General features: G+C 42.1%; 1 protein-coding gene across 1 annotated transcript in view; it reads left to right on the top strand.

The window, feature by feature from the left end:
* The window catches only part of SLC9A9 (solute carrier family 9 member A9), a 504811-nt gene that overhangs the window by 98133 nt on the left and 379631 nt on the right, over positions 1-27047 (top strand). The window contains exon 3 of the mRNA XM_036348490.1: positions 5700-5815. Coding sequence (XP_036204383.1) covers positions 5700-5815 — 116 coding nt within the window. The remainder of the gene's footprint in view (positions 1-5699; positions 5816-27047) is intronic.

The raw sequence follows: 27047 nt of genomic DNA, 5'->3' as shown, positions 1-27047 counted from the left end.
TTTCTTCTTGCTTCTTGCATAAGTTGTTGATTTTTACCTCCATCTGGTTTATGCACTCTAGGACCCTTACTCTGAATTCTTTTTCTGTCATGTTGCATGCCTCTGTATCACTTAGTTGCTTTTCTGGCGAGTCCTCCTTTTCTTTCCTTTGGGGGTTTCTTTGTCTATCCATGTGTGATCGTACCACCATATCTAGATGTTGAGTTGTTCAGTGGCTGCTCCTTGGGTGGCTGTGGCTCCTCGGGCTGCGGTTGCTCCTCGTGTGGTTGTGGTAGCAGCTGCTCCTCAGTTGGTAGCAGCTCCTCTGATCTATAGTATGCAAATTTAATGGTCATCTTTGTTGGGTTAATTTGCATACTCTTCTGATTGGCTGATGAGCATAGCGAAGGTACGGTCAATTAGCATCTTTGTCTTTTATTAGTGTAGATAGGACTTCTATTCACCTTGTCTTCAGATGGTTCTCTAGGTTGATTGTTCTATAATTTAGTTATAATTTTGACGTGGTCCTGGGGGGAGGTGAGCAGTGTCCACCTACTCTGACATCTTGACCAGAGCTCCTTAATGAGTTTATGTTTTAGTCTTATTGGTGATATACTTATAACTAGTTTTTTAAAAAATTAATAATGTAGCAATTAGGACAACAGCTCTGATTTATAAAAGAGTGCCTGGACATAGAAGATGCACACTAATTATCGGTTTATTATAATTTTTGGTTTATTATAAATAAAAATTACCATATTGAGCTTTTCCTGAACTGGGCTTTATATGTACTTTTTTGGTGTTATCTTAATGAAGGTATTTGAACTCTAATTATTTCCAGGAGTTGGTTTGAAGTAAATAAAAATAAATCTTTTTTACTTCAAACTGTGTGCATGTGTGTCTGTGTGTGTGTACATGCACAAGTGTTTCTCCTGATTTTGAAGCAATTAAAGAGCTTTATAGAGTTGGTGGTTTATAGTGTAGGCTTTGGAAACCAATTTCCTGAGTTCAAATCCAGCTCCATCACCACTTATTTGACATTAAATAAGTTACCTCTCTGAGCCTTAATTTTTTCATTTTCATAAAAAGAAATAGTTAACTCATAACATTGTAAGGATTAAATAACACATTGAATCTCTATTGTGTCAATAATAGCACTCACTAATATACATTGTTATTTGCTTTTATTATGACTACTAGAGGCCCGGTGCACAAAAATTTGTGCACTCGGCGGGGGGGGGGGGTCCTTCAGCCTGGCCTGTGCCCTCTCACACTCTGGGACCCCTCAGGGGATGTCCACCTGATGGCTTAGGCCCACTCCCTGGGGGATTGGGCCTAAGCTGACAGTCAGACATCGAGGAGCAGGCCTAAGCTGCAGTCAGACATCCTTAGCGCTGCTGAGGAGGTGGGAGAGGCTCCTGCCACCACCACTGAGCATCTGCCCCCTGGTGGTCAGTGTGTGTCATAGTGACCAGTCATTTCCAGTCGTTCTGCTGTTAGGATCAATTTAGCATATTACTCTTTTATTATATAGGATAGAGGCCTGGTGCACGGGTGGGGGCCAGCTGGTTTATACTTAAGTGTGTCACGGATCAGGGTTGGGGTCCTTGTGGGGTGCCTGGCCAGCCTGCATGAGGGGCTGAGGGCTGTTTTCAGGCTGGCCACACCCCCTTCAGGGCAGGGATTCCTACTGGGGTGCCTGGCCAGCTTGGGTGAGGGGCTGAGGTCCATTTTCAGGCTGGCCACACAACCTTCACCCCTTCAGGGTGGGGGTCCCCACTGGGGTGCCTGGCCATCCTGAGTGAGGGGCTGATCGCCATTTTCAGGCTGGCCACACCCCCCAGTGACCCAAGCTCCCAGCTTCTCCTTTTTTTCTTTTCTTTTTTTTTCTGGGATTTATTTATCTTCTATAACTGAAACTTTGTAGCCTTTAGTGGAGCCCAAGGGCAACCCAGGCTCCCAGCCCCTCCTTGAGTGGAGGCCACGGCCAGCTGGAAGCAGGTATCTGGGATTTATTTATCTTCTATAATAGGAACTTTGTAGCCTTGAGCAGAGCCAAGGGCCAGCCAGGGCAGGCGGAAAGCTTGGCTTCCTCCATCTCTGGGGGCAACCCAAGCCTCCTGCTTGCTCCAGCTCCATGGCTGCTGCCATCTTAGTTGGGTTAATTTGCATACTCACTCCTGATTGGCTGGTGGGCGTGGCTTGTGGGCCTGGCTTGAGAGCAGCAGAGGGACAGTTAATTTGCATGTTTCTCTTTTATTATATAGGATTATTTTAAAAGAATTGGAAAAATGCAGAAAGTCAAAACGAAAATAGTTACATTTAATTTCATTGTATAACCACTAGAGGCCTGGTGCATGAAATTCATGCACTGGGGTGGGTGGGGAATGTCCCTCATCCCCGCCTGCATCCTCTCCAATCTGGGACCCCTTAAGGGATGTCTCACAATACGGGACTGCTAGCTCCTAACTGCTTGCCTGCCTGCCTGCCTGATTGCCCCTAACCACTTCTGCCTGCCAGTCTGATCACCCCCTAACTGCTCCCCAGCTAGCCTGATTAACACCTAACTGCTTCCATGCCTGCCTGGTTGCCCCCCACTGCCCTCCCTTGCTGGCCTGATCTTGCCCCAACTGCCCTCCCTTGCTGAAAGCATTTCCATGGTAATATCGGGACTGCCTAGAATGTCCCACTGTTGATCAGACCTATAGTTTCCAATTCAGAGAGTGATTTTTACCCAACAGATAAAATTCAAATTTATGATTATTTTTATTGCCGTCTGTCTTGCTAAAATGCATACAGAGATCTGTGTGGGGGTTTTTGTTTGTTTGTTTGTTTGTTTCACTGATATAGCTTAAGCACCTAGGACTGAGCCTGACACAAAACAGGGGTTCAATAATAAATGTCTATTAAATGAACAAATATGCAGAATGAAGCTGCCTGGTAACCTGTCAAAATGCTGCACACCCTCCCCAGGATAAGTGTGAGTGAGCTGCTATGATTGAGGCCTCTTGTACTTGCCTCTTCCCAACAATATTCTCTGTGCCCCATGGTACAGTCTCTCTGATATGTTAATATCTTCAGCCCAGTTAAGATTAAACCTCCCTTATTGAATCCGTATTCTTCACAGCAATGTTGGGTCTCTCAGCTCCAAGTCACTATGGGTTGTCTTAATAGGTCAACATATAGAGTAGTGTTATTTCGATGTTCTTAGGGATAATCCATTCTTCTCTTTTGTACTACCTAGAGCAACCACCTAATAGGGGAGTTGTGAGTATATTTTATGAAATAACACACAATGTAAGCATATAGAACAACTTACCTAGGGAATACAATGTGGTAGCTAAAAGCCTGGGCACTGGAGCCAAATCTCCACAGTTCAAATCTGGGGTTTGAGAATCAGCAGCTGTGTCACTTTGAACAAATTACTTGATCACACTGTGTTTAGTTTTCTCATCTGTACACTAGTAAGAATATCTACTTTATAGGATTAATGTGTGAATTAAATAAGTTAAAACATTGAAGAAAAAGAAATTCTAAGTAAGTGTTGCCTATTTGATAAATATTATAATTACCAGTAATAATAATTTCTTTGAAAGTTTCTTATGAGCCAGAAACTAAATATATATATAAATATATCTCAGGTCACCCTTTAAAAAACTCTATGAACTAACTATTATTGTTATCCCTACCTCATAAATGAAGCTCAGGAACTTATAGTAATGTCCTAAAATCATAGCTAGTGAGTGGTAGAACCTTGTTTTAAATGCAATGCTATCTGAAATATTCTCTCACAGATAAATTTTTCTTAACAGAATTTGAAGCATCTGCATTCTCTTTGACATTATAATTTCCAGTATCTGATTTCTAGCCTTTATAGCCATGCCCACAACCTTAGAACATTTTTAAAGAAACTAAGTTTAAATACATGTGAATACTTAAACATTCATCTATTGTTCTGAGGGTCAGTCTCTAAGGTCTCTTACCGTCACTTATATTGATTTGAATGTGGTCAAGTTCACCAATCTCTGTATTTCCCCTACTAGGATTTTAGCAAAATCCATCAGTCAATTAAATAATTAAGTACAATTTAAAAGCTATAGATTAGCAAATGAGGACCAAAACAAACCATTTGCATTCCATGGAGTAAGCCTGGTAAGTTTATAAACTTTATAATCTCATGGAGAAACACACACACAAACAACAACAACCACCACCACCCAGCATTCATTGAAAGATCAAAACCTAACCATTTCGGGATTCCTTTTGAACAGCGTGTTGAATTACAGGCTCTCCAACCTAATAGTGATGTTCCACCCATTGTGGAAGTGTCCTGACACCAGCAGTAGTTGAGATTCATCTATTGTAAAGTAACTGGTTGACAGCATGCCCTGCCAGTGGCCATATCCTTCTCATCACAGTGACAGACTGGAAATGTAAACCCTTTCAGACACCCTTAGCAGACAAAACAATGAAAACTGGAAAACAATCTATTTGCCAGTATTAACCCAGCCGCTCTTTTTGTGAACATGATTTGCTATGTTGTATTTGACAGATTATTTTTATATCCTTTAGATTTATCTTGCTTTCATTAAAATACACTTGCTGGAAGTTAATTCCAGCATGGCATAATAAAATGCAAAAAGTTCATCAAAAGGTTGATGAACCTTGAGGTTTTAGCAGGGCTGAACATCTGCATATATTATTGCCTGCAGTCTGACAGCCGAAGGCAGTTCCCCCAACCTGACAATGCCTACTATATACCAAACCTTACCTTTGATATGTATATCTGCTTTGCTTTAGGGCAATTTGTGTTAATAAAAAGCTAGGGGTCCAGAGATTCAGAGAACATGGTTACTGAAGCTAGTGTTATGCCCAGAGTTTGGGGTCCCCAATAATCCACCACCAGGGAACCTCTTCCAATGCAAAAGCAGAGAGTCTTTAATACAAGCTCGCTTGCCCCCCCCCCCCGCCTCCATTACTGGATGCAAGAGAGAGCCCCGAGTTCCAAGAGAACAAAGGTTATATAGGGCTAGTTATTTGGGTGGGCTTAGGGGGTAACGTGGGTTACAGAGATTGGTCATTTAGGTCAGGGTTTTTCATCAGGGTCTTACAGCACAAAGGTCAGGAAGTGACCAGCACATTCTGAGGCTTAGGCCATCCCCCACTATAGCCTTATCAGGACCTTAGCTGCATACCTGGAGCTTCATTGGTCCACTCAGGTGGTGGTTGGGGGAGTTAGGTCAATACCGGCATTTTTGTGGTCACTCAGAAAAGGAGGGGGCTTGGGCTGAGGGCCCAGCCCTACAAGGCAAGATAGGGGAGAGGGAGGGGAATATGTTTCTGCTTTGTCCGTTCACTAGGTCTCCTCTGGCTCCCCAAAATGCCTTCCAATTTATATTTCATGTCTAGTCTCTTTATTAATTTACTCGCAGCCCTTATCCAAATTCCTGAACCTTTCTAGATGCAGGGAAAGACCCCCGACATACACTATAGAATATTCTCTTACCCTTTTCCAGGTGAATGAGTTGTGATATTTGGTAAAAAGTTTTTTCATAGACAAGAGATTTAAATAGTATATTGACAGCTAACACAGCCATGAAGGCAGAATTATGTAATTTGTGCATGATGCTTATTTAGGGAACCTATTAAATGTTAGCTCTGATGGCATAGGTTTACACAAGATTCAACTTGATGTTTGAAGATTTTATTTTTCTCGACAGGTTAATTATGTATGGTTTTGTGAAAGCTATGGTATATGCTGACCAATTGAACAATGGAGACTTCCATTTCACTGACTGCTTGTTTTTTGGTTCACTGATGTCCGCAACAGACCCAGGTAATTGCTCACCCAATATGCGTTCTTTTGAAGAATCAAACATTTAAATTAAATATTTTCTAAGACCATATCTAACTCTACACAGTAATTTCTTATTCCTATTTACTTGCATTTGATATATCTGTTAGTGATTATAAAAAAAAATAAAAGAAACTGGTGAATATTGTAATAACTCCAAAAAATGAATCTGAAAGCAACTTCAGTAGTGGGAAGCATGCTTTAAAATTTATTATAGTTTATTTCTCTAGAATATATAACTATTTTGAGTTACAGTTCTTAATTTTTTTCTAACTTATCTTTTTCCCAAAAATGATCTGTTGAATTAAATGATAAAAATTATTTACTATAGAACTTTTCAAAAATATTAAGACTATGGAGAATTAAAATAATTATCTTCCACCCTTCAGCAGTTATCAAATATGGCCAATGTTTTTAACTGTACTCACCTACACTCCTTCTTTTTGTCATTATCATTATTAGTTTGTGTGGTAGTTTGTATGAATTCAGATCCAAATAAGGGCTACATATTACAATTGACTCATATGACTATTAAGTCTCCTTTAATCCATAGGTTCCCTTCCATTTTCTTTTTTTCTGATCATTTATTTGTTGGGGAAAAAAGGCAATTTATCTTGTCATTGAATTAAATATGGTTTCTTCTATCCTCTGTATTTCTTATAAACTGATAGATACATCTAGAGACTTAATCAGATTCAGATTTATTTATTTATTTATTTATTTATTTATTTATTTATTTATTTCTATCTTGGCAAGAAGGGATTAAGAAGTGCAGGTTGTAGTTACCGAGATGTAAAGTATAGCATAGGTAATATAGTCAATAATATTGCAATAACTATGCATGGTGTGAAATTGGTAGGAGATTTATCCTCAGGATTATCATTTAGTAAGTTATGTAATGTCTAATCACTGGGTTGTACACGTGAAACTAATATATTGTATGTCAACTGTTTTAAAGAATAAAAAATTATTTAGAATAAAAAATAAATTAATAAATAAAACAAAGCAAACAGACAATGAGTATGTATAGTGTGATGATATTTATGCATTTATATGGAAGCACATCTATGTCTGTAAAAAAGAAAATTTCATAGAAGTGATAAAATTAACCAGTCATTTTTATATAATGTTAGTAAAACACTTTGAAGTATAATGACAGGATCTTGAGGGGAAAATCTTCAAACTCAATATGATATCGCGCATGCCATGACGTAAAAAAATGTTCAGTGACTTCACATATTACATGTAGGCTGCACAACTTGACATACTCAGGCAGCTAACAAGTGTTAAGAATCCCCAGTGCTTAATGATGCCTGAACCCAGGAGGCTGGCTTTCAGAATGCTCATGTAAATGGAATTTAGAAAATTCACTCTGGCATTATCCTGTCTAGAGTCTAAATTAATGCATGGGTAATGTATTTATTGAAATTAGATGACAAGAGGAATACAGAATACAAAGTCATAGTCTCTGATTTGCTAATGTTGAGTCCAACCAGCTTCTACTTGACAAGTGCTATAGCCCTATGTTATTGCTATTATTGCCAGTTGGGAGATCTGAGGCTTAGTTTAGTTCCTGCTACTGACTCACAGGATAGATCAGGTGGTACTTAACCTGTCAAGGCTTAGTTCACTCACATATTCCTAGAGCAGCCATGGGCAAACTACGGCCCGCGGGCCGGATCCAGCCCATTTGAAATGAATAAAACTAAAAAAAAAAGAGACCGTACCCTTTTATGTAATGATGTTTACTTTGAATTTATATTAGTTCACACAAACACTCCATCCATGCTTTTGTTCCGGTCCTCCGGTCCAGTTTAAGAACCCATTGTGGCCCTCGAGTCAAAAAGTTTGTCCACCTCTGTAGAGGGATTAAAAGATTGCTGAGGTCACTTCCTGCTCTACCTTAGTAGTTCTTCAGCTTGTGCATGCTACACTCAGAGAACTTAAATGGGGAGTTGGTAAAAATGGAGTTTACCTAGCTCCACCTCCAAAGATTGTGATTCAGTTGGACTAGGGTGGGATGCAAAACTGCAGTTCTCACAAGTGTCACTTGCTAATGGTGCCAGGGCAGACACCTGAAGAATATAAGTAAAATTGATGAGGGAAATATTCGCATTTCTGAGCAAATGTGGTGAATTATAGAGAATGAAGTAGGCTAAGCTCTGATGTCTTTAGGCTGAGTTAAATATCAGTTTATGCACTTGTAGGACAAGTATGTAATTTCAAGAGTGACATTACTTTTTATCGTAATTGTAATAAAGGTGAATTTCCCCTACCATATGTGTTCCCTCCTTAGAAGACATGATCCAGAAGTCCTAGTTCCCAGGGCACTGAAGAAGAGTAGAAAGTGCTATTAGAAAATTTCTGAAACTTGCACCTCCTGGAGTAGGGACTTCCCTCCTTAGAGGGCACCAGCTGCCTTGTTTCCTGGCAGTCTCAATTATCCAGTTTTCCCATTATGTGCTACCTAAAATTACCATTAGGTGTCGTCCTAATTCTGGGGCAAATTGAACTCAAAGGCAAGTGTGAGCTAGGGCACTAGGGAATGTCCCCAGCTCCTATATTTGTGATTAAACCTTCTGACAGCTCCAGGAAATTCTCCTCATAAAAGAATTAATTCAACCCTAAGAGGAACTACCACTAAAAATAAAACAGGCATGGGATGGGATAGGAAAGTTACCTAAAAATGAGGCCAGGACAGGGCCTTCCAGTGGCCAGATGATCCTGGGTATTGAAAGGTCTGCTCATTAAGAGTAGAGTCATGGATGAATGAAGCACCGCTTTTAGAGCTTCAACTTTTCTAAACCTCACTTGTCACATCCTTAAAATAGATACTATAAACACAAAACAAACCAGAAATGGTTACAGAATTGCTGTAAAATAAAACAAAATGCTGTATAGAATTTTTTTTGTAAATTGCTAAGCACTAACAAATAAAATATTACTAACAATAGATTCTTCCAAGGAACATGCTGGCTTTTTTGATAACACTGTCATAACAGTGTTATGTTTATAATTGAACATAAAATTGCCAGATATCCATTATTATTTATTTATTTATTTATTTATTTTCCAATGCAAAAGCATAAGAGTCTTTGTTTGAGCTAGCTCGGCTCCCCGACCACTCTCACCGACACAACAGCAAGCCAAGTGGCAGAGAGAGAGAACTCTGTGTGGAGAGAGGTTTTATAGGGGGGTTGGAGTAAGGGGAGGAGAAAGGACTGTGGGCCCTGCTGACGGGCCAGGCGCAAGTCGGTGTCTTGTTACACAGGATGTGGTCATATCTATGGTGACTTCCCTTGATTGTCATTGGTTAGTTTAAAGAAGTCCTAGGTGTGGCTAGCATAGGCTTGGGCTTCCAGGAAGAAGCCTTGCCAAGCACATGGCCAAGGTAAGATGGAGGGCGTAGCCCTTACCCTGGGGCAAGATGGAAGGCGTAGTCCTCGCCCTTTCATTCCCCCCTTTGTCTTGGAACTTCCAGCTCAATCATGAGACAGACTGCATTTCTATTCCACCATTGCTAGAGGCCCATACTGGGCACACAGAACTATCAACTGAACTATCCCTATATGCTTAACAAATGATCTGGTGGAAGGGAAAGAAACCATTTTAGGTTTAACAACTTCTATTGAAATAGGAGTTTTCTTCTTAAAATTCCTCCAAGGCTATCAAAAAAACAAATTAAGATTAATTTATCTACTGTATTCAATTTGGCCTGATGTTTGCATAAACACAACAGGAATGGTAACCGACCACCTTTGCTGGAATCTCATGGTTGAATCTTAATGTGCCCCATAGGGCCAAGAAGCCAAGCCATCCAGCTGCCATCAGGCCTGCCTGCAGTATCTACTGAGTTAGGTGAATCCCTCACCTGTAGCAACTCCACCTGAGCCCACGCTCCAGGCTTTAAGGCCCATCTCAGTAGCCCTCCTACTCGTTGTGGTCCAGAGTGTGTGGGGGTTCCGCAGGGACGCAGAGGCATCCTTATTGCTCCCCTTCTACTCTGACCAACCGCCAGTGATGGTAGGGCTTGGGCCTGACACTCCAACGCCAGCCATCTTCAGGGCTCCCAAGCAGGATACCAGGCTTTCTTCATGGCATTTTTACTGGCTTTAAGTCTTTAGAGCTCAGACAGGGCTCTTTAAAACATAATACTCCAGTCAAAGTTTTCCTTTAATAAAACCACTATTAGGAACCAGGATTATTGAATCCATGCAAAGAAATGTATTGCCATGACTCATTTAGCACTGCCAATATTTCAGAGGAATTATATAAGGAGAAAAACATACTGATCTGCTCTAAGATTTTCTGACTTTCCTTGCCAATTCCTTTTCATGGATTCTTCAGAATTATAACAAAACAGTAACTGTTGGCATTAAACGTTTCTATGCATAACCATGCCTCAGACCTTCTATTCCAACTACCCCTGACATGGGCATGGTTACGCAGGCCTGCAAGACAGTATACAGGCTGCCAACCATCAACTGTCTCTCAACAGAGACCAAAACCTGATGGGCACTCTTCTCTGCCCAGTTGGGTACCTGCCCTCTTGGCAGCTAGACACCCTTTACTTTTGGGGTTCACCCCACACAGTCCCCTTCCAGGATAGCCAACATACATTCAAACCTGCAAGAGAATTAAAGGTCAATATAACATATCAATACAATGAAACATAATATTGGCATCATGGCTGCTTCAGGCAGCCAAATCTTCTGCTACTAAACATGTGATACTAAAGTCTATTCTTGACCTTCCTATACACTGTCTTTGTCTCTTTGGAGCCATGTCCATGAAGATGCAGGCATTATCTAAGTCTATTATATGGTATTGTGGGGGCTCCCAGTAGCAGGAGTGATCACGAGCAAGGTTACCAGCATCAGGCAGGTCGAGCACGCCATAGCTTGAGCTTGAGCAGGTTGCATTGATCTCGATCGATGCTCCATTTGGTGATGAAGTCTTCCCAAATCACGGATGGGTATGGACCCAGGTTGCGACGCTGTCTACCTTGAGAGCGGTGGGGGTTGTCAGCACCACAGTGTAGGGACCCTTCCAACGTGGTTCAAGGGTCTCCTGGTGGTGCCTTCTGACGTAGACCCAATCTCCTGGTCTGTGCTGATGAGGAGTTGGGGTTGGGCTGGTCTTGTAGATGGCACGGAGGCGTGGCCAAATGTCCTCGTGCGCCCTCTGGAGCCCTCTCAAGGAAAGGGCAGCAAGAAAGTCAGCTTCAGATATCCATTATTTTTTAAGTAGCCATGAGGAAATAATTGTTTTCTCTTCATATATTTTACTAGCCCAAACACTTTTATGGTAAGTAACAAATGTAAATAGGTTAAAAAGGAAACATAGTCAAATGATATTTACCCTTATATAGGTTCTCTACTTTTTGTAATATCTGCTGACATTTAAATATTTAAAATTCAGACTACTTGTCCTACACTTTCAGACACTGCTTCTGTAGTCATATTAGGCATTGCAAAATGTAGTATAAAGGCTTGGATACTAGCTCTGGATTATATAAATCATAGTCCCCTGATAGAATAATTGAACATGGGTGCTCAAGCCTTTAATTTCCTGCTCACTCATACCTCTTCACCCCATCCTATCCCAACCACAAAATGTAGAGCCAAGTTCAGATTTGTGTTTGGGTTGATATTTCAAGCCAGTTCCACTGTTTCCCTAATTAAAGGATTCTTTGTTTTGTAAGTTGACTGCCAGTCTACATCCTGAGCCAGCCACTGTAGCTTATCCCATGTGATGTGTATCTGCAATCATCATTGCCCGTAGCCATGCTCTGAATGCCTGGACAAAAAATATGACTTCTCCTCCTGCAAGGTGCTCAAGGACGGGTTTTTCTGTAACAATCTCTCCAATGTGGCAAAATGACTATTATTCCCTCCTTGGCATAATCGGACAGGAGCACTGCACAGATGTGTGGCACTGAGTTTTCATCTTTTCAATTATTAACACTTTAAGCAAATAAGAGATTTCCATAATGAAAACATTTTAATACACCATACTTGCAGGTCATTCTTTTCATTTAACCTTTAAGTTGTAGGGAAAAGCCACCTTAATCTTTTAAAGTTTGCTGCAGTGTAACTATTCCAGAAACACATGAACTATCTTACCTTTGACTGTGTTGATACTGGGAAGACCCTTTCTATTTGGGATTGCTATCGTTACTGCTGCAGGGTGATGTGTGAGCTGCACTGCTATTTTGATAAAAATAGGTATTAACTACCAGTCACAGAGCTTCTCATTTCACAGTAGCTCATTGCAGATGAACAACATATTGGAAAAAGAAGAAGCCTTTCCGAAGTAGCAAGAGGGAACATCTACATAAATACTGGTAATTGGTCATGTGTATGAAAATATTTTTAATTAAAAATTTTTTAATTAAAAGGCATTTTGTTGAATCCTGCTCTGCTCTTTGCACTGAGCTTAGCCTTGAGGAAGATAGCTGATTAAGAGACCAAAGAACCTAAAATTAAACGCAGAACTGTTATTTTTGGAGAAAAGCTCTCCAGTAAGAGTGACTTAATTGGACTGTCTCCCATATTTTTTCATTTATCACTGAACTCTTTTTTTCTTGTTGTTTTTTTTTATTGCATAAAGTAATACAAAGAGTATTACATATGTGTCCTTCCCACCCCCCCCCCCCCGCCCTAGACAGTCCCCTAGACTCCCCTACCCCCCAGTGTCTTATGTCCATTGGTTATGCTTATATGCATGCATACAAGTCCTTTGGTTGATCTCTTACCCCCCTACCTCCTGTCCCCCAACCCTCCCCGGCCTTCCCGCTGCAGTTTGACAATCTGTTTGAGGCAGCTCTGCCTCTGTATCTATTATTGTTCAAAAGTTTATAATGGTCTCTATTATCCATGAATGATATCACTGAACTCTTTAGTTAAAATTCTGATTTCTTTCTCAAACAGGAGAAATGATTGCTAACACTGTCATTCATAATCAGAAGGGTTTTTATTTTTCAATTGTGGTTTTTCTTCAGTCCCTTTGATTACACACTCTCTTCAGTGTTATTTGCAATATTTAATTGTGGTCTTCATTATTTCCTTTTGTTTGGATTTCATCTTCTTTTTAAAGTCATCTTTATTGTGTTTGGGTTTTTTTTCACATCTGGCCTCATTGCCTCTGCATTTTGGTTTGTGGTTTTTCATCACTTGTGTTACCAGCATTCTACACAGAATTCATGAAAAACAACAACAACAACAAAAAACACACCTGGCATAATGCTCTCCAGTTCCATCCATTATGCCAGGTGTGTTTTTAAGTGAAATAAGCCAGTCAATGAAGGAAAAATACCACATGATCTCACTCATTCATGGATAATAGAGACCATTATAAACTTTTGAACAATAATAGATACAGAGGCAGAGCTGCCTCAAACAGATTGTCAAACTGCAACGGGAAGGCCGAGGAGGGTTGGGGGGCAGGAGGGAGGGGGGTAAGAGATCAACCGAAGGACTTGTGTGCATGGATATAAGCATAACCAATGGACATAAGACACTGGGGGATAGGGGAGTCTAGGGGACTGTCAAGGGCGGGGGGAAAAAAAGGACACATATGTAATACCCTTTGTAATACTTTAAGCAATAAAAAAAAAAAGTCAGACCCAGCTACCCTGAAAAACAAAACAAAACAAAAAAAAACACACCTGAATAACTTTCTATTCACAGACAAATAAATAAGAAATATTAATTAAAAATGCAATTTCTTCAGTACCAGGGTTGGCTCAGAAAACAAAACAACATTCATTGAATATCTGCTAAGCAGCATATGATGAGATGATTTTATACTCATATTCTGAAAAGGAAAGGCTCACACACAATGTAAGGCTCATGGCCTGGAACCATTTGCCCAGTTACCTGGAGAGAAACTTGGGTGACACTACTTCTAGTATCTAGCACTGGTAGAACAGTATTATATTAGTATTGCATGGGAAAACAATGGGAATGGTAAGAGAATATTCGCTTAATTTGGAGGTTGGGGTGGTGGGGTTTACACCTCTGAGGAAGTCAATATACTTGCCATTAAAGTCAGAAGCTTCTAGAGACTGCAGACAGACTAGCCATTTTCACTGTGCAGTGTGTTTCAAGCTGCACACAGTGCATTCAACAGTACTTGGCTGTGGAATTTGATGTCTATCCAATTCCCTGGTAAGCACATTGGGAGAACATAAGTTTAAAAGCATCTAATAAACCCAGGTCTATAAAACACCATCATAAAAACCTAGGTTCTATTATTTTTTTATTGTTGACAGTATTACAAATGTTCCCAGTTTATCATCCTCCTCCCAGCCCCTGTCCCACCCAGGTCTTCACACCACTATTGTCTGTGTCCATGGGTTATACATATATGCTTATATGTTCTTTGGTTAATATCTTTGTAGCTCTGAGGTCTGCCGGTCTGTTCCATGCATCCATGCCTCTTATTCTATTTTGTTCATCAGTTTATTTTGTTCATTAGACCCCACATATAAGTGAGATCATGTGATACTTGTCTTTTTCTGACTGGTTTAATTCATTTAGCATAATACACTCCAGGTCCATCCATTCTGTTGCAAAGGGTAAGAGATCCTTGGGTTTTTGGGGTTTTTTTTGTTTGTTTGTTTGTTTTTTGCAGCCACATAGTATTCCATTGTCAAATGTGCCACAGATGTTTTATCCACTCATTTACTGATAGGAACTGGGGCTACTTCCAGATCTCAGCCATTGTAAATAATGCTGCTATGAACATTTACCCAGAAATAAAAATACAGCATGGATTTGTATAATGTATCTCTTTCAAAAGAACTCAAATTGCTTCCATACACAGTATTTCAGTTATTTCCATAGTTTTCCTGGGTAGAGAGGACCCATTTTTTTAGGTAACATTATTGAGGAAGAGAGAAATTTTGGGATTTTTCTCAAAATTTTATAATAAGGCAGTGGAAAATTTATACAGAACCCAAGACTTCTATTTTGTTAAATGACTAGACTAGTTTATGCAAGTCACCGACATCTATGTGATCAAATATGTTGTTGACTATAGCTAACCTGCCACCAGCTCTAAAATTAGTAACGTACCTATTTCTACCTATCAGAGCAACGGTGCACTTGAGTCAGTATTAATTATTTAAAATTCAGATAATTTAATTTTAAATAAATTAAATTATTTAAAATAATTTAATCCAAAGCCACATATTGGCAGAAATTAAAAGCTCCTTATGAATTTTACTATCTGCGGAGCATGTCATCAAGTGATAACCATTACCTAAGTGTGTACACATATATCATCTAATTGGATTATCACCACAGCCAGTCAATTATCTCCAATTTAAGAAACTGAGCTTCTAAACTTAAGTGGTATTTCAGTTTAAAAGGCTCTAAGTGGCGAAGATGGGAGACAAAGTATTTCCAATATTCTTTGTCTTATATAACTACTATTTTGCAAAATACAGTGTGAGGCAAAAGTAGGTTTACAGTGTTCATATGAAAAATAATGCAATAATTAATAGATAATAAAATAAACACTTTGTTTTGCATACTCACAACAGTAAAGCTACTTTTGCCCCACCCTGTATAACAGTGATATTCTAATCAGGCTTAGCACAAAATGAAACCCAAGAGTCAAGTTTTTATTTTACTACTAGTGGCCTGGTGAACAAAATTCGTGCACATTAAAAGGGAATTAATTAGAGGAAATATGTTAATATTGCTATTTGCCCTTTTTCTATAATAGAAGTGTCAGAGATGAAAGAAAATTAGTAAAATGTTTATGGAAATCTCCCTTCTGTCAGAGACTGGGGCGTGCCATGGGACCCAGAGTCAAGTTCTCACCCACCCATGTGCACCTAGAAATCGTGCAAGACCCAGACATGGCCAGCCCCACCCCCGTCAAGCCCCTCAGGGTAGGGGGGGGCACAACCTCAGGTCCCCTGGCCCGGCGCCAGGAAGGGTGTGCAGCCTCAGGTCCCCATCAAGCCCCACCAGGAGCAGGGCATGGCCTCATGTCCCCTGGTCCTGTTCCAGGTGGGGGGCATGGCCTCAGGTTTTGTGTCAAACTCCACTGGACAGGAGGCGAAGCCTCAGGTACCCCGGCCTTGGCGGGAGGGCACAAGGGCACAAGGGCATGATGACCATTTGCATATTAGCTCTTTATTATATAGGATTGACTAGAGGCCCAGCACACAAAATTTGTGCACAGTTATGGTCCCTAGGCCTGGCCTGCAATCAGGGCCATCTTCCTCCGCAGCCCTCAGCTGGTCCCACCCCCCACCACCACCTACTACCAGTTCCCCATCCGTCATCAGGTGATTGGTGCCTGCTGGCTGGGGAAAGGGACCAAGAGGTGATCAGTGCGCCTCATAGTGACTGGTCCAGCAGTCGTTCTGGTCATTCTGCTGTCAATTTGCATATTACCCTTATATTATACTAGAGGCCCAGAGCATGAAATTCATGCACTGGGTGGGGGAGGGGGATACCCATAGCCTGGCCTGCACCCTCTCGCAGTCCAGGAGCCCTCTGTCCTTACCACTCGTCTGCTCGCTGCTTCTTACCGCTTGACTTGTTACTCCTTAGCACTGCTGCACTCACCAGCCATGAGCCTGGCTCTGGCTCACCTCACTGACCACCAGGGGACAGCTTCTGCATTGAGTGTCTGCCCCCTGGTGGTTAGTGTGTGTCATAATGACCGGTTGTTCTGCCATTTGGTTGATTTGCATATTAGGCTTCTATTATATAGGATAGGATAGAGGCGTGGTGGACAGGTGGGGGCTGGCTGACCTTCCCTGAAGGGGGCCTGGTTTGGGGTGTGGAGTCCCCACTGGGGAGTGGGGCCAGCCTGGGCAAGGGGCTGCCAAGTGTTTGTAGGCCAGCCACATCCCCTGATTGGTGTGGGGGTCCCTGTTTGGGGGCTGGGCTGGCCTGGGGTTGGGGCCACTGAGGTTTTGCAGGCTGGCCATGCCCTTGATTGGGGTGAGGGTCCCTTCTGGGGGTGTAGCTGGCCTGGGAGAGGGGCCAGGGGCAGTTTGCAAGCCAGCCATGCCCCGGCTTTGTCAGGAAGGACGTCCGGAATGACATCCGGAAGACGTCCAGTCTTCCGGTCTAATTAGCATATTACCCTTATATTAGTATAGATTTCATTCAGCAAACATTATTCAACTCCAGCTATGACTGGCTACAATGGAAGAATAAGAGAGGCAGGAGCTAGTCTGACCCTCAAGGAGTTAGATGGCATGTAACCTTCACATTTTTACTCCTTCATTCACTCATTCAGTCAACAGAATTAATTGCCTACTGCTTGCCAGAAACTGTCAAAAGCATCCACCAGCACTAGATGAACAACTGATAACAGTGATGACCAACTTTTCATCTAAGAGAACTGCTTCAAAGACAAGTTAAAGTTCTTACATGTCATTTCTTAAGGGCTGTTTGTTAAAAATGTTTTTGTCCTTGCTGGTTTGGTGCAGTGGATAGAGTGTTGGCCCTCAGACTGAAGGGTCCCAGGTTTGATTCTGTCCAAGGGCATATGCCTGGATTGCGGGCTTGATCCCCAGTGTGGAGTGTGCCAGAGGCAGCTGATCAATGATTCTCTCTCATCATTGATGTTTCTCTCTCTCCCTCTCCCTTCCTTTCTGAAATCAATAAAAATATATATTTTTAAAAAGTTAAAAAAAATAAAATGCTATTTTCACATAAGAAAGTGCATTTATTTGCACCTGAACTTCTGCATTCTTATGTAATTTTCTAGTCCAGAAAAGATTACTGTAGAGGGCTAAATTTCAGAGGATAAAGTTAGTCTATATACTGCAGGAGCTGACATGTTAGAGTAACTTTACAGTTCTTTATTTTCTCTTCCTGACTGACCTTGTAAACTTACTGAACTGAAAACTGTATTTTGCCTCTTAATATTATATCCTCTAAAGCCAGAGACTTTTTCCATTGCAAACAAAATAAACCACAACACTTTTTAAAACTTTATTGCTAAAAGTTTGACATATGTCCCCTTTTCCCCCTATTGACTCCTTGTAGCCCAACTGGACCCTCTAACTCCAGCCTTCACCATTCTATTGTCTGTGTCCATGAGTTATGCATATATGCATACAAGTTCTTTGGTTGATAACTTCCCACCCACTCACCAACCATCCCCTGCCTTCCCTCTGGGATCCTTATTCTGTTCTATGCTTCTGTGTCTCTGGACCTATTTTGTTCATTAATTCCACAAATGAGTGAGATCATGTGATACCTGGCTTTCTCTGACTGGCTTATTTCGCTTAGCATAATACTCTTCAGGTCCCTCCATACAGTTGCAAAGGGTAAGAGATCTCTCTTTTTTACTGCTGCATAGTACTCCATGTTATAAATGTACCACAGCATTTTTATCCACTCATCTACTGATGGGTACTTGGGCTATTTCCAGATCTTAGATATTGTATATTGTGCTTCTATGAACATAGGGGTGCATATATTCTTTCTGATTGGTGCTTTGGGTTTCTTAGTATATATTTCTAGAAGTGGGATCACTGGGCCAAATGGCAGTCCCATATTTATTTTTTAGGAAACTCCATACTGTTTTTCATAATGGCTGCACCAGTCTGCATTCCCACCAGCAGTGTACTAGGGTTCCTTTTTCTTCACATCCTCACCAACACTGGTCATTTGTTGATTTGTTGATTGTAGCCATTCTCACAGGTGTAAGGTGATACATCATTGTTGTTTTAATTTGCATCTCTCTGATGATCAGTGACTTTAAGCATTTTTTCATATGTTTCTTGGCCATCTGTATACCCATTTTGGAGAAGCGTCTATTTAGGTCCTTTGCTCATATTTTAGTTGGATTGTTTGTCTTCAGTTTATTAAGTTGTATGAGTTCCTTATATATGTTGGATATTAACCCTTTGTCAGATGTATCATTGACAAATATGTTCTCCCATACAGTGGACTTCCTTTTCTTTTGTTGATGGTATATATATATATATATATATATATATATATATATATATATATGTATTTTATTGATTTTTTACAGAGAGGAAGGGAGAGGGATAGAGAGTTAGAAATATCGATGAGAGAGAAACATCAATCAGCTGCCTCCTGCACACCTCCTACTGGGGATGTGCCCGCAACCACGGCACATGCCCCTGACCGGAATCGAATCTGGGACCCTTCAGTCCGCAGGCCGACACTCCATCCACTGAGCCAAACCAGTCAGGGCAGTTGTTGATGGTTTCTTTTGCTGTGCAGAAACTTTTTTATTTTATTTTGATGTATTCCCATTTGTTTATTTTCTCCTTAGTTTTCTTTGCCCTAGGAGATGTATCCCTAAACATATTGCTAAGAGAGATGTCTGAGATATTGCTGCCTATGGTTTCTTCTAGGATTTTTATGGTTTTATGACTTACAGTTAAGTCTTTTATCCATTTGAGATTATTTTCATGTATGGTGTAAGTTGGTGGTCTAATTTCATTTTTTTACATGTATCTGTTCAATTTTCCCAACACCATTTATTGAAGAGACTGTCTTGGCTCCATTGTATGTTCTTGCCTCCTTTGTCAAATATTAATTGTGCATATTGACTTGGATCAATTTCTGGGTTCTCTGATCTGTTCCATTGATCTATATGCCTGTTCATGTGTCAGTACCAGGTGTTTTTATTATGGTGGCTTTGTTGTATAACTTGATATCTGGTACAGTGGGGCCTTGACTTACGAGTTTAATTCATTCCGTGACAAAGCTCGTAACTCAAATTACTCGTATGTCAAATCAATTTTCACCATTACAATGACACGTGATGCTGGGCTGATGTTGTGGCATTCACTGTGACGTTTGCTGCGCCAACTAGTGGTGGGGTATCTGAAGCTGGCTCATAACCCAAATTTTAGCTCAAAGCTCAAAGCAAAAAATCCGCCGAGAGACGGCTCATATCTCGAAAACCTCGTTAGCCGGGACACTCATAAGTCAAGGCCCCACTGTATTGTGATTTTTCCAACTTTGTTCTTCTTTCTTAAGATTGATGCTGATATTCAGTTCTCTTTTGGTTTCTTATAAATTTTTGGAATATCTTTTTGGATCTGTAAAATATGCTGTTAGTATTTTAATATTGATTGCATTGAATCTGTAGATTGCCTTGGGTTGATGTGGCAGAATGCACAGGAGAATGATCAGCCAGCACTCTGAGGGAGGAAAGTTTAACCATTATTTCTCAGATCTGCTAGTCCAGAGTAATTCCAGATCCAAATCCTGAACTGAACTCGTGGGGAGGCTCTGACCTATATATCTCCTCCTGTGGCGGGCCCCTGAGAGTCCCCACAGCTCCGCCCAAGTCAGCTGTGGCAGGGCCCTGGGGTTAGGCTCTGCAGTTACGCCCAAGTCAGTCAGAGTGGGGAAGTAAGACTCCAATTTTAACCAGATACTGAACTAGGTTGCAAGCCCTCGCCCCTATTTTTTTTTCATTACCCCCTCTTGTTCCACAAGCTATTCTTCGGTTTGGGGATTACAAAAGACTGCGGAATTGGAGATAAGGTCAACGCCCACTCTAGCTACTTCCTGCTGAAGGGGGGGGGGGCGATGAAAAAGGAGGTTCAGTACCCTAAGTCTTCACCATCTTCCCCAAGGGGGTTGTCAAAGTAGCAGGGGTAGAGAAGTTCTCCTGTGTGGGGTTCCAGCGACACGTGTATGAAGACAGAATAAAACTGTTAGAAAAAAAAACCCAAAAAACAATATAGGAGGGGATAAGGAGATTTAGGTCAGTCAGCCAGATCTGCCATCTTCTTGAAGATGATCTTCAGGGGGTAGTTCAGGTCAGAGGTCACCTTCAACTCTGGATGCTGATTGTCCAGCTGGTGGGCTGCTTTTACCCGGGATTGGTGGATCTGGTAGCTGTTTCTGAATTTCTAAGTTCCCTATTTCTCCCAAACCTCCCTTTGGCCGAATTAAGGAAGGGGTCTACCATATAGAATTTCAAATGGAGAGAACCCTACCCTGGCTCTCAGAGCACAGTGCACCTGCAGGAGCACAAGTAGTAAGATATCTGTCCAGGGTAAGTTCATCTCTTGGCATAGCTTAGCCATAGAGATGCTTGAGAGTCCAGTTTATGCATTCTACTTTCCCTGAACTCTGGGGCCTATAGGCTGCATGTAAGTTCCACTTAATTCCTAAGGCCTTAGCTACCTGCTGTACTACTTTAGCTACAAAGGCTGGGCCATTATCTGACCCTATGGTTAATGGCATTCTATATCATGTAATTATGTCCCTCAGTAACGCCTTGGTGACTTCTCTCGCCTTCTCTGTGCAAGTAGGATATGCCTCAACCCAGCCTGAAAAGGTGCAGACAAAAACTAAAATATATTTATGTCCTCTACTAGGCCCTATTTCTGTAAAGTCTACCTCTAGATCTTCAAAGGGAGCCTGCCCACAGTGCTGAATTCCCATTGGTCTTACAGGACCCTGCCTTGCATAATCTGTGCACAGAGGAGGCAGTGCTGAGAGACTGATGCGAGTAAGGAGGGGAGACAGGCAATTACATAGTATCTGCTTGAAAGGTTTCTACAGCCATCTTCCCTAAATGAGTAAATTCATGCTGCTGGAGGACTACTCTACAAGCTAACTGTTCTGGAATGTAGACCCTATGATCTGGGAATATCCACCAACCTTCCTTCGTCCTTTTACCCCCTTCTTGTTGGGCCTATTCTTCTTCTTGCAGGGTGTATTTTTGAGGTTCAGGTAATTCAGGAACCAGCATGATCCATGACAGCACCGCCTACTCCTTAGCAGCTAGCCTTGCCTCTGCATGCGCACGATGGTTCCCTTCTAACACTGAATCTTTTCCTTTTTGGTGGCCTCTACAATGGATGACTGCTACTTCCTTGGGCTCCCAGACTACTTCTAGTAACTTCAAGATCTCATTCTGATTTTTGATTCCTTTTCCTCTGGCCATCAGGAGCCCCCTTTCCTTGTATGTGGTCCCATGTATATGTAGGGTAGTGAAGGAAAATTGAGAGTCAGTGTAGATGTTGGTGTGCTTATCCTTACTGAGATTTGAGGCTCTGACTAAGGCCCAAAGTTTGCTGACCATCATTCAGGCAGGGCCTGTGCCTCTCTTATCTCAAAGTTTGATACCATTGCATACACAGCTCATCTTTTTTCATCTAGGAAGCTACTGTCGTCCATGAACAATACTAAGTCTGGATTCTGTAGAGGTCTATCTGTTAGATCTGGCCAGCTGGAGTAAACTTCCTTTAGGACTTCTAGACAATCATGCTCAGGGGTTCTCTCTGTGATGGGTAGGAAAGTGGCAGGATTAAGAGTTCTTACTGCTTCTAATCTTATTCGTGGATTTTCACATAGGAGCCCTTGGTATTGAGTCATCCGAGCATGAGTCAGCCAATGTTGCCCCTTAACTTCCATTAAGGTGACAACAGCATGAGGCACTTTAACATTTAAGTTCTGTCCAAGAGCGAGCTTGTCTGTCTCTTTGACTAATAAGGCTGTGGCTGCAAGGGCCCTGAGGCATGGGGGCCATCAGGAGGCAATGGAGTCAATCTGTTTGGAGAGGTAGGCTATTGTCCTCTCCCAGGGTCCCAACTCCTGAGTCAGAACTCCTAGGGCTACCCCATTGTTCTCATGAATGAAAAGATTAGTCTTGTGTCACATCTGGGAGCCTTAGGGCTGGCGCCTCAATGAGCTTTGTCTTTATGGTTGTGAAGGCTTTTTCCTATTCAGGACCCCAGTTAATGGGTGCCTTTTTTTCTCCTTTTAAGGCTTCATAGAGGGGATTAGATAGATCTGAGAATCCTGGGATCCAAATTTGACAGAACCCTGCTAACCCTAGGAATTCCTGAATCTGTCACTGGGTGCTGGGGACTGGTATGGCACATACTGCCTGTTTTCTTTTAGTCCCTAGTTTTCATTTCCCTTGGGTAATTGGGAAACCTAGGTATTTGACTTCCCTCTGACAGATTTTAGCCTTCCTTTTGGACACCGATAAGCTGTTTCAGTCTTAGAAGGACTCATGTTCCTTACAAACACTGAGTTGGCATGAAGCTAGCCAGTAGGAGATTATCTACATATTGGAGTAGAACGCATCCCTCATCCTGGCCTGGAAATTTGGACAAATCTGCTGGGGAGTTCTTGAACCCTTGTGACAGTCTCCAGGTGAACTGTTCCTTAGCCCCTGTGGTTGGGTTTTCCCACTTGAAGGCAAACAAGGGCTGACTGGAGGGTGCCAGCTGAAGGCAGAAAAAGGCATATTTTAGATCTAGTCATGTAAACCATTCTGCTTCTGACAGAATGAGTCCCAGGAGGGGGTATGGGTTTGGCAACGTCGAATGCAGGGTTATAACAGCCTCATTAACAGCCTGCAGGTCTTGTACCAGGTGGTAATCATTGGTCCCAGGCTTCTTGACAGGTAAGAGAGGGGTGTTCCGTGGAGACTGACACCGCTTAAGAAGTCCCCATTGAAGCAGTCATTCTAGGTGGCCCTGGATACCTAGGCATGCGTTCTTTGGAATTGGATACTGGTGAAGTTTTACAGGCTGTGCTCCAGGCTTCAAGTCAATTAGCACTGGGGCATGGTTCTTAGCCAGGCCCAGGGGATTTCCATCTGCTCAGACCAGCTGGAATTCCTTCTCTAGTTCAGGCTCTAATGGTGAGTCCTTTGACTGGGAGGTATAAAGTCTCCATTCTTCCTCCCTAGGCACTGCTAAAAACAAGATCATTGGACAGGTCTCCTCACCTAAGCACAGTTGTGCTGAGCCATCCGGGGCAAAGGTGATTTCTGCTCCCATTTTGGCTAAAAGGTCTCTGTCCTTTAGAGGGACTGGACAATCTGGCAAGTACAGGAATTCATGAACCACATGGTGGCCGCTTAACTGACATCAGCAGGGGCAGCAGAATGGTCTGCAGGTGTGGTCCCTGGTAGCTCCAATAATGGTGACTTCCTGACCTGAGAGGGGAGCTACTTTCTGAGTAACTACTGAGTGCTCTGCCCCTGTATCAACCACAAAGTTCACAGTCTGGCCCTTGATTTTCATTAGAACCATGTGCTCATGGGGCCCAGTTGGAAAGAGCCCAGTCTATCCTAGTCGGAGTCGGCTGCTGTCAGTCCAATGAGGTCTGCCTCAGGCGGCTCTGGCCGATAGTGGCTGGATGGTTTGGATGGCCTTGCCTGCTTCTTCTGGAGGCTCAGACATTCATTCTTCCAGTGTCCTAATTGTTTACAGTAGACACACTGGTCCGGTTTAAGATCTGTCCTCCCTTTTCCTGACTTGGCTTCTTGCTGTCTCCCTTTCCTTTTCTGGAAGCTAGCTTCTATAACAGCCGCAGCAATCAGAGTCACTTTCCTTTTTAGTTTCTCCTCTGCTTCCTTTTTAGCCACATTGTCCCAATTAATGAAAACCTTGTTTGGTATTTCTAGTAGCTCGGTTGCATTCTTTCCTGCCAATCCTTCAAGCTTTTATAGCTTTCTCCTTATGTCTGGCTGAGCCTCACTAATGAAGACTGTATTGACCATAGTTTGATTCTCTGAGGCCTCTGGGTCAAAGGGAATGTAAACTCGATATGCTTCCCAGAGTCTCTTATAAAAGTTTGCCGGACTTTCATCAGGTCTCTGGAAAACCTCAGAGGTCTTGGCCATATTAGTGGACTTCTTGGCCCCAGCCCAGAGTCCCTGGAGGAAGGCCAGCCCATATCTCTCTAATCTGGCCCTCCCATCCTAAGAATTCGGGTCCCATCTGGGTTCTACATCTTGGAGAGCCTCCCTGACCCATCTGTCTATGTCTAATGTCCCTGGTAGGGCCTGGTCTAGAGCCATTTCTGAGCTTCTGTTATTATCCTCATGTGCTCCTCAGTGTTAAAAAGGTGTGAGAAGGAGTTGCTTGCAGTTGACCCAGGTAGGCTTATGGGTCTGAAAAATTGACTCCCAGGAGGTCAACCATGGCTTGAAGGTTTTTGGAATAAGTGGGAGTGTGATGCTTCCAATTTAAGAGATCAGTCATAGTGAAAGGCTGGTAGTAAAGGTCTGATCTCCCCTCTTGTGGTGTCCCATTTTCTCCAATTATATGAGGGCCCCACATTTCTTGGAGAGGCATCTGGAAAGCCAGGAGTGGTTTGGGTCCCCGATCAGCTGAGCGCAAATGTCATCCAACTGGCTCTGGAGAGTCCGGTTGGGGGGAGATGGAAGGATGTGGTGTATCTAAGCTTCCCTGACTAGGCAAAGGGTCACTGGGTACCACTTGAGGCACATATGGAGGTGATAGAACTAGCAGGGTTTCCTCAGTGCGTTCCTGCAGAATAGAAGGCTTACTAGTATTCTTCTGATGGGCCTGCCTTTTTTTCTTATATACACAAAACTGGATTCAAAGTGGCTTAAGCGCTGCTATTTCTAGCCGCTGGTCAATATAAGGGAACTGGTCAGGATGACCTGAGTCTCCTGTGATAATTCTGTGAACATTCCTGATCATGGGGATATCCAATGTGCCTTCCGGTGGCCATCCTACTGAAAAAGATGGCCAGTCTATTTCACACATCCTTTTTAACTCCCAGTGGACTAGTTTTACCCTGTAGTTCCCAATAAACCCCTTTTAAAAATTCCTTAACATACATTCTAAGACAGTAGAGTTTGAGGAGGAGCTATTACCCATTTTGCAGAGAGGAACCGGGTTGCCTCTCTCTCTTTTTTTTAAACCTGAATAAAGAACTAATCAAAATATGGATTATTTTCTAACTTAATTTGTCCTTGGGTGTGGACAGCAAATTACACTAATCAGATTTCTGCTATCAGTCTCCCTAAGTACATTGACATAAGCTATTTAACCTCTGTTTAGAGAAGCAAAATGCAAATCTTTTACTTCCAAGTGTCCTTGATTTAGGGAAGACAGTATTTAAGGATTTAGGGAAGACAGGATCCAATGTCCTTGATTTAGGGAAGACAGGATTTCTGCTTAATTTCCCTATTCTCCAGGCTTACTGGCTTGTCATCCATTCAACTTTCTTTCAACATTTCTCTTCACCTTCCTCCATTACAATAAAGCCATACTTTCTTTCCAGTTAGTTAGAACTCTTAGCCTTAAATTTTAGGTGACGTGTAAATAATTAACATTCCTCAGATTAGCAATACATTCATATTATTTAAGAGACACAAACAGAGCCCTAACTGGTTTGGCTCAGTGGATAGAGCATCGGCCTGTGGACTGAAAGGTCCCAGGTTCGATTCCGGTCAAGGGCATGTACCTTGGTTGCGGGAACATCCCCAGTAGGGGGTGTGCAGGAGGTAGCTGATTGATGTTTGTCTCTCATCAATGTTCTAACTCTCTATCCCTCTCTCTTCCTCTCTGTAAAAAATCAATAAAATATATATTTTTTAAAAAGAGACACAAAGAGAAATTTCACTAGCTAAACAATTTAAACAAACAACAGAGACATATTTAAACAATAAAGACAGACAACATTCCTCACTAAAAACTCTGAATCACCACAGAAATGCTGGAGAGATTTAGAAGGGTTTAAAAACACACACACAAAAAAAAAACAACAACAACAACAAAAAAAAAACAAGAACACTTTTATACCAGCGTGCACCACATTTACACCACAGAATACCTTGCATTCACCAAATCAGTTTCAATTGCACAGAGATACAGAACAAGTCCCTGAACAGAGGCAGTAGAGAACTGCCTAGGGATGTTTCTCTTCTACCTTTTTCAAAAGCAGGCCAGACTCGGACCCTTAGCCAGTCCGAGTTTTGACTTCCCTCCTGGGAAGTCCCAGAGATGGTGAATACTGTCTAGAAGCCATTCCTCCAGATGATCTGATCTATCCTGAAGTAAATAATTACTTAGGTAGGGGCCAGATACCTCTTCTGTCCCATAGGACAGGCCAGAACTCAGACATATTTGCCCGGGGAAAAACTTAGTTTCAGAAGTCTGATTTTGACTTCCCTCTGGGAAGTCCCAGAAAGGTATTTTCTGCCTCTTTTGGGTCCACCTGAGCACTGAGTTGCCACAGTCCCTCTGAGCCCCTCAAGTTCAGGAACCAGCAAATGTGCTGGTGGCGCACCTTCCTTGTGTCCCAGAGCCCAAAGCAAGTGCCCCGAAGTCCACTCTCGTCAGCAGTGGCCTAAGAGCCAATTCAACTGACGTTTTTTTCAGCCCAATGCACCAAATATTGTGGCAGAATGCACGGGAGAACGATCAGCCAGCACTCTGAGAGAAGAGAGTTTAACC

The sequence above is a fragment of the Myotis myotis genome, unplaced genomic scaffold (genome assembly GCF_014108235.1).
Source record: "Myotis myotis isolate mMyoMyo1 unplaced genomic scaffold, mMyoMyo1.p scaffold_m19_p_2, whole genome shotgun sequence".
NCBI classification, from domain to species: domain Eukaryota; kingdom Metazoa; phylum Chordata; class Mammalia; order Chiroptera; family Vespertilionidae; genus Myotis; species Myotis myotis.
The sequence above is the reverse complement of the archived record's forward strand: the minus strand, read 5'-3'. Positions and strand labels throughout refer to the sequence as shown.